The sequence below is a fragment of the Lontra canadensis genome, unplaced genomic scaffold, assembly GCF_010015895.1.
Source record: "Lontra canadensis isolate GAN:19392208 unplaced genomic scaffold, GSC_riverotter_1.0 scaffold30, whole genome shotgun sequence".
Taxonomy (NCBI): domain Eukaryota; kingdom Metazoa; phylum Chordata; class Mammalia; order Carnivora; family Mustelidae; genus Lontra; species Lontra canadensis.
In genome coordinates, this window is record NW_022631024.1 from 17343273 (window position 1) to 17351100 (window position 7828).

Genomic DNA, 7828 nt, shown 5'->3' on the forward strand with positions numbered 1-7828 from the left:
AGGAGCCTCATCACCGGCCTAATGAAAGCAAACCGTGTGGAAATCGCCGGTAAACAGTTGGGTCTGTGGTGTAATTAATTCAGTGTCTCTTTTAATCAAACTGAAAGGGAATCGGGCAGCGGCTTGCGGAACCGTGACATCACCCCCAAAATCAGCCGGAGCCAATCAGCGTCATCACTCCGGGGACACGTGGGCGAGTCCCCTTTAAAAAAAACACACACACACACAACACAACGAAAAAAAAAAAAAAAAGAAAAAAAACCCAGCTCCAAAGTAAAAGTGACACAAGTTCATTTTTTAAAGGAAGGGGGGGAGGCGAAGGCGCGCGCGGAGGACGCGTTGAGAGCAGAACGGCGGAGCCGGAGGCGCTGTCCTCGGTGCTGACGGGCCCCTGGAGCGGTGGGAGCGCGGCGACAGGACCTCCCTGGCCAGGTGGAGCGTCATGCACCGCGGGCCGCCGCCGCCGCCGCCGCCGCTATCCGCGGTGCTGACGCCGCCAGGTGCGCTCCGTTCCGCCGGCTGGTAGCGCGGCTCCGGCCCGCTGCTATCCGCGGTACTGACCCCGCTGCCCTCGGCGGCTGCTAGCCTGGAGGAAGCGTGCGGTTTGGATTTTTTTTTTTAAGCCGTTCTTTATTTAGATTCCAACATCCTCGCATCTCTTCTGTGCCAAACGGGCGCTCAGGCCGTCCATCTCCCCCTTTGCTCTCCCCAACTTGGCGCACCCTCCCTCCCATTCCTCCCTGACACTCCCACCACCCCCCCTCGGATCGGCAGCTCGGCGCGATGCTGCAGAAGACGCGCTGAGCCCTTTTGGATCTAATGCGCAGAGGAGGTTGGCCCAGAGCTCCCCGGCTCCCCCAAGGCTGAACTCCGTCCAAGGTGCCCGCAGGCTCCCTGCCCGCCTTCCCCATGCCAGCCCGCAGCTAGGGGCAGGGGCAGCGGCGGCTGGGGTTGGGGGTGGGTGGGGAGCTTTTGGGGAGGACAGGTCGCAGCTTGGCTATGGAAGGCTCCAATGGCTTTGGGATCGACTCCATTCTCTCCCACCGTGCGGGCAGCCCCGCCCTTCCCAAGGGGGACCCCTTGCTTGGGGACTGCCGCTCACCCCTGGAGCTGAGTCCGCGCTCGGGGAGCAGCAGCGACTGCTCTTCACCAGCCTCACCAGGAAGGGACTGTCTGGAGACGGGCACCCCGAGGCCTGGCGGGGCATCAGGCCCAGGTTTGGACTCCCACCTGCAGCCTGGGCAGCTCTCGGCCCCAGCCCAGTCGCGCACCGTGACCTCCTCCTTTCTGATCAGGGACATCCTTGCCGACTGCAAACCACTAGCGGCCTGTGCACCCTACTCTAGCAGCGGGCAGTCGGCCGCCCCCGAGCCTGGGGGCCGTCTTGTGGCCAAGGCTGGGGAGGACTTTAGAGACAAGCTGGACAAAAGTGGCAGTAACGCCTCGTCAGACTCCGAGTATAAAGGTAAGAAAACAGGAGGAGAAAACTTGGGGGGGGGGGTCATGCTACATTTCTAAGAACTGCTATATTTCTAAAAGCGTATAGGGATATGTACATGCTCACTCGGAGTTCCCCGGGGCCCAGGTTGAACCTTTTGGTCTTGTCTGAACCTTTCAGCTGGCCCCGTGGCTATGCCTTGAGCAGCAGAGCACAGTGGAGAAAGTGCAAGAGGGACACTGTGTGCTCTAGGAAAGATTCCCCAAAATGCACCAAGCAAACTTTCTAAACTTCACCTGGGACCACTTCCCCAGCAGCACTGGTGGGCAGGAGCAGGTTCTTATCCAGCTAGAGTTTCTCTGGGAAAAGATCTTGCAGAAGCAATAGAAGGTCCAGAGGGTTCTGCTTGAATGCCTTTTTATAAGGGTGAAAACCTAGCAGGATATTTCAGATGGAGCCTTAAGAATAGTCAGAATTTTCCCCTTTAATCTGAACTTGCAGGCGGGAAGAGGAACTGAGCTTTCCCTCCCGTTGGGCCCAGTGTGACCTGGGCCCTGGGAATCATTCAAAAGAAAGGCTCACTTCAAAGTAGAAAGATCAGCCAGGCAGCTGACGGGGAGCAGGTTCAGAGGTCTGGGTCAGAGAGGGGAGGACCCTGCAACACCCCACCGTTCTCACTGAATTTGATTTCAAGTGCATCGAGCAGCCAACTTCAGCTTGTGTGTGGGACCCAGAAACTCGCAAGTGACCAGCCCCGCTTCCCCAGTATTAGAATTGTTTGCCTTTCCACCTCCGGGAGTTTTTTTTGTTGTTGTCGTCTTGACCAGGAAAATGAGATTAGGATTAAGAGGAAAGGGGGAAGGAAAGAAGAAAAGAGGCCCTAATTTTCTTTCTCACCCCCAGCCACTACCTCGACTTTAGCCAGAGGCGCAAAATTCTTTCTAGGAAGAAGTCAGGAGGCAGGATGGGAAGGAGTCTTGGGATATTGAGGGAGTAAAGCCCTGTGTCCCCATCCAGCAGAAAACTAGGGGCTGGCAGAGGTTGCTCAGAACTCTTTCAGTTTTACAATTAATTCCAGGAACCCTTTTCATGAGACAAAACTTCCCTAATAAAGGCAACCTTTTTATTGTCTTGGGAGCCCTGTGCCTGCTCCCCCTATTTGCACTAAGCCTTCGCAAGAATTTAGGGAACCTCACTTTAACACTCTCCTCTCAACCAAGAATTCATTCGTGGACAGGCCTTGGCCACAAACCGAAACCCTTTTGGGGCCCCACTCCTCATCCCACTGCCCTCCGCTTGCCCACACAAGCTGCCAGAGAGTGTCTTTGAGCCGGTTAAGCTAGAGAAGCCAGGAAGGAGGTCTGGAGGCATGTGGCCCAGAGACCCCTGCCCCTCCCCCTGGGACCCGTTTAGAGAGGCAAAGAAGACTTGCCCTGGAGAAAGACAGGTGCTGGGGGCGGGCGCAGGGGTAGGCAATGTCTATCTGTATTTATAAGATAACGGTTTATTATTAATAATTCTCAACAACACCCCAGCTTTATGGTTAGAGTAAGGGGCAAGCATCTCCCACACCGCATGCCAACGGCTGGGGCTGGTGGACGTGGAAGATAGTTTGCCTCTTGTCTCCTTTCATTTCTTTGCCCGTAGGTGGGATTTTGAGGCACGATTTCGTTTAAGATAATTGGAATATCAATTTTCCTCTCCTGTCCCTGATGATATCTGATCAGAGAGGTGATGAGGGCCGGCTGTCCACATATCACTTATATAGGTTTGGAGCAGAGGGTGTGAAGTTCTCCCCCACCCCCATCCCTAGGAACCGCTGCCTTTGCACTTACAAAGCTCCAAGATGGAAGAGAGAACGGAAACATCCACCGCTGAGATGATGTCAGGAGTGTTTCTCCAACGTGGAAGCGAGTTTTTCAGGGTCCGAATTAGGAAGGCTTGTTGAGACAGAGACACACGGAGCGAGCCAGTGAGACAGCCATCAGGGGTGGGCGTCAAAGCAATTCAAATCCCCATCCACCTTCCAAGCTAAGAATAATTTCTTCCAAGGAGGGTACAGAGGGAAGGCCAGCCCCACCCGGAGTTTTTGGCATCAAAGGCTCCTCAAGGGTCACACTGAAAGAAACTGAAACCAGGCTTTGACATAAGGCGGTCTGCCGCTGGGTCCTGCTTGCTAGAGCCGATGTCGATGTCGGCAGAGAAATCAGACGGAGAAATTGAGCCAGCGCTTTGCTCAGAGCAGGCTGGGTCAGTGGGCCCGGGACTCTGGGGCACTGAGATGTGGCCTCCAGACCAGAGTCTGAGGCCCCACTGGGCTGAGACTGTCCGGGAGGCTGAGGCTGAGTGGCACTGCGTGCCCCTCAAGGCACCAGTCTGTGTCAAAGAGGGATTAGAGGAATGCTGGAGTCTCCAACCCGTTCTTCCTGACACCACAAACTCAATCCCCCACCTCAGCCCTAAGAAGCTGGGGATTTCTGAAGTCAGTCCCAGCAGCTCCCTCAAAAAGTTAGATTTCGACAATATTAAGTTTGAGGTTTCAATAACTGTTTTCTCACACTTGTTTCAACTTCTGCCTTCGGGCACAGACACAACCCAGATTTTGCCTAACGCACCTCCTGAGGTGGCCCATATCCCAGCGTGGCCCCGGCTCAGGCTCAGGGAGGGCAGGGAGAGAGCCTGGCGCACCAGCCTGGTGGAGACAGGAGGGAGGCATCTCCAGACGTTTCCCCCGAGCCTGTGCCCTCCCTGCCCGTCTGCCTCCACGCACCCAGGGCTGGGGCCCTTCCGGCCGAGAACCTCTGCCTTTCTGGTGGAAAACTCTCACTCCCTAGTGGCTCAATTAACCGGATTATTGTTTCCAACAGAGAGAAATCAACTTGCATTCAGCTGAACCCTGTCACTGCACATGCCAGGCACAATGAAACTCACCATGAAGGAAAATAGGGGAAAAAGAGGGGGAAAGCCCCAGCTGGCGCAGCCAACTTTGGGGACATGGTCTTGTGGGTTATATCATCACTTTAGGGAGGGAAGGAAGGAGATCATGGAGCTTGTACTATCAAGTGTGCGTTTTCGGAGCAGTCGGCTCTGAACGAAGGCGTCTGGGGGAAAAAAAGAAACGGTCCCCTGTCGGGTCCGTTCTTGGGCCTCAGGAGCGGGCCCCTGCCGGGGTGTCGCGGCCGTGGGGCGTGTATTGAGAAGCAAACGCGGGCCACGGCGACGCGCACAGCCGAGGGGCAAAAGCGCCGGGTATTTCTCCGAGAGCTTCGCGCTCCCGGCTTGGGCGCCCGGCGTTCCGCCCTCCGCCCCGCGGTCTGTAGGTAGCTCAGGGACCGCGGAGGCCGGCGCTACGGCGTCGCATCTCACAAGGCCAGTGACTGGCTTCTCGGGACACTGATTCGCTGCGGGGCCAACAGGTTTTTGTCTCTCCACGCGGGTTTTTCTCCCCACATGCCGGCCCTCAGCTTCCTCCTTTCCGGGTCCGCTCGCGGCCAGGACATCGCGGCGCGGAGGCGGAGCACAGCCCCGCACCCCTGAAGCGCCCACCTACGCGGCCCACCCGCTGCAACCCCCTCCCGCCTCCCCCTGCGTCTCCGCCTGGCCGGTGGGCTCAGGGCTCCGGAACGGTTACTGCGTTCATCCCTCCAGGGAGCGCGGCGGAGAGCGAGCGGGTCGGTCCTCTCGCTTGGGGTCATTTGTCCCCGGAGGTGTCAATCCTCCTCTTCCTCCTCCTCCGTCAGGGCTCACGCCCTGGTCTGGGGCGGGCGGGGGGGGGCCGGGGAGCCGGGGAGCTCGCCTTTGAGCCACTTGGCCGCGGACCCAAGCGCTTGAGTGCGGCGGGGCCACGGCCGTCGGGAGCCGCGTTTACACGAGCGGAGCGGGACCGGCGGCCAGCTGGGGCGGGAGGGCGCCGGCGGGCGGGAGGCGAGGCCGGACCCTGACGCACCGCTGTGTCTCCGCAGTGAAGGAGGAAGGCGACCGCGAGATCTCCAGCTCCCGGGACAGCCCCCCGGTGCGCCTGAAGAAGCCCCGCAAGGCGCGCACGGCCTTCACGGACCATCAGCTGGCGCAGCTGGAGCGCAGCTTCGAGCGGCAGAAGTACCTGAGCGTGCAGGACCGCATGGAGCTGGCCGCCTCGCTCAACCTCACCGACACGCAGGTCAAGACCTGGTACCAGAACCGGAGGTGAGCCCTGGCTGCGGGGTGGCAGTGGACAGAGGGCCCCCTCCTTTCCTAACTGCCCCTCCCTGGGACCCACAAGCCTTGGCCTGACCCTGAGAGGACCCCTGCACTTTCCCTATTCTGTAAAGTGAGAAGACTCAGGACCGGCGGGGTGGAGGCCTTGCTCAAAGACCACAGTGAGGGACAGCGACAGGACTGGACTCGTCTCCAGCGCCCAGTCATCCCCCCACCCCAGGACAGGAGGACAGACAGACTCATGAGCCTGCCCCTACCTCAGCCAGGGTCCTACCCTCCCCACCGGGACCAGCCTTAGCCCCTATTGGGACCACTGAGCTCTCCAGGATGGATGCCAGGCTGGGGGAGGGGTGGTGCTCTCAGTATCCAGAAAGTCTTGTGGGGGGGGCGGGGAATGAAGGGGCAGCCCTGATGTGTGTGTGTTGGGGGGCTCTCTGAGCTCTCTGGGGGCTACTCTGGACACCTCAGCCTTTCCAGTCGGACTGGAGGAAGAAACAGACCCAGCTCCGGCTCCTTGGGGAGAGGGTGATCGGGAAACTGGCAGTGGGCACTGGTCTAGAAGCTGGTGCTTCCTAATCTCCCTCCCCAACACCATCACAGGATGAAATCACTCACACCCATCCACAGACACCCCCCCACACACACTGACACAGCTCACACACACCCACACTCACACTCGCACACTCAGTGTGAGCTGGAATGGTGCTTTCCATAAACAAGCCTCAGAACACGTCTCCCATTAATAATAAATACCGATTACTGCTTGGGGCATCAATAATTAAGGCCCGTTACAGTAATTACACAATTATGATGATGATGAATAATTTAGGGAGGGAAAGGCGGTTGGTGTGGCTGTGCCCGCCTCGGTGGGACTGGGGCAGGCTGGCCCAGCCTCACTGGCCAGGCGCACCCAGCGGTTCCAGCTGAAGCGTAGCCTCGACTTCCTTGCCTCCTCCAGCATCAGGCCAACACTCGGCTGGCTGTCTCCAAATTGGGGTTCCCGCAGCCTGCAAGGCTCCTCCTGTGCTGGGGAGCTGGGTGCTGAGGGCAGCGGGTGCAGTGGAGAGGGTGTGCAGCTAGTACTCATACTCTCCAGTTGCCGACTCCGGTCTGCGCGCTTCCACAGAAGCTCACCCAACGGGGCATCTGCCCCGTCCGTGGTTCAGTGGCCACGGGCCCTCTTCCACCGCTAGCTAGCTAGCGGACCAACCTCTTCCACCACCCCCATCATCGTGGGGGGGGGTTCGAGTTCCTAAATCCTCCCAGGGGGCGCATACACAGGGGAGGGGGAGCCCCAACACCCAGCTCCGAGTGTCTCCTGTGATCTCCGGAGCTAAGTGTGGTGAGGTGAGAACCCCATCTCTGGGGTCAGACAGCCTGGCTTAGAGCCTGGGCTCTGCCTCTTTGGAGACCATCTCGAAAAATGGCCAAGGCCTCAGTTTTCTGATCTGTAAAACAGAGATAACAGCCACGGAAGGCTGGCGGATGACAGGAGCCGATGCATGTGACAGCTGAGAACGGTGCCTGGCACCCCGTTATTTATTAACGAATCCGTGGGATCCCTCTTGGCCTCCCTGAAGGCGCTCTGGGCCAAGCACTCGTGAGCGGCAGGGGTCTTTGGGCGCCACAGCCCTGACCTCGCCGTCCGCGTTTATTTCGGTCCCCAGGACTAAATGGAAGCGACAGACGGCAGTCGGGTTGGAGTTGCTGGCGGAGGCGGGCAATTACTCAGCGCTCCAGCGGATGTTCCCGTCGCCTTATTTCTACCCGCAGAGTCTAGTTTCCAACCTGGATCCTGGCGCCGCACTGTATCTGTACCGCGGGCCCAGCGCGCCGCCGCCCGCCCTGCAGAGACCTCTGGTGCCCCGCATCCTCATCCACGGACTCCAGGGCGCCAGCGAGCCGCCCCCGCCGCTGCCCCCGCTGGCCGGCGTCCTCCCGCGCGCCGCGCAGCCTCGGTGAAGCGTCCGCCCGCCTCCCTGGGGCTCCGCGTGGGCTCCTTCCGCCTGCCCTTCGCGGGGCGCGGGGTTTCAACGCCCCTTCCCCGGGGCCCCCTGGCCGGCCCTCCCTGGACTCCCAGCCAGTGTCCCCCGAAGGGCCCTGTGCCAAGTCTACTGAGGCCCGGAACCGGACTGAGTCTCCCTACCCCCCCCCCCCCCCCACCCCGCCGCGTGCTCCGTCCCGGCCACGCCG

At 59.6% G+C, this 7828-nt stretch overlaps 1 protein-coding gene across 1 annotated transcript; it reads left to right on the forward strand.

The window, feature by feature from the left end:
• The first annotated feature begins 473 nt into the window (after positions 1–473).
• On the forward strand, positions 474–7774 carry BARHL1 (BarH like homeobox 1). The gene is made up of 3 exons (XM_032866387.1): positions 474–1465; positions 5401–5623; positions 7303–7774. Exons 1-3 carry the CDS (start codon positions 1000–1002, stop codon positions 7595–7597), a joined length of 984 nt encoding a protein of 327 aa, XP_032722278.1. The 5' UTR covers positions 474–999; the 3' UTR covers positions 7598–7774.
• The last annotated feature ends 54 nt before the right edge of the window (positions 7775–7828 follow it).

Bases quoted from the DNA above. Each gene is read 5' to 3' on its own strand.
- BARHL1 (XM_032866387.1), top strand. From the start codon at position 1,000: ATGGAAGGCTCCAATGGCTTTGGGATCGACTCCATTCTCTCCCACCGT. The intron at 1,466-5,400 runs GTAAGAAAACAG...GTGTCTCCGCAG, and splicing joins GTCAGACTCCGAGTATAAAG to TGAAGGAGGAAGGCGACCGC. The intron at 5,624-7,302 runs GTGAGCCCTGGC...TTCGGTCCCCAG, and splicing joins ACCTGGTACCAGAACCGGAG to GACTAAATGGAAGCGACAGA.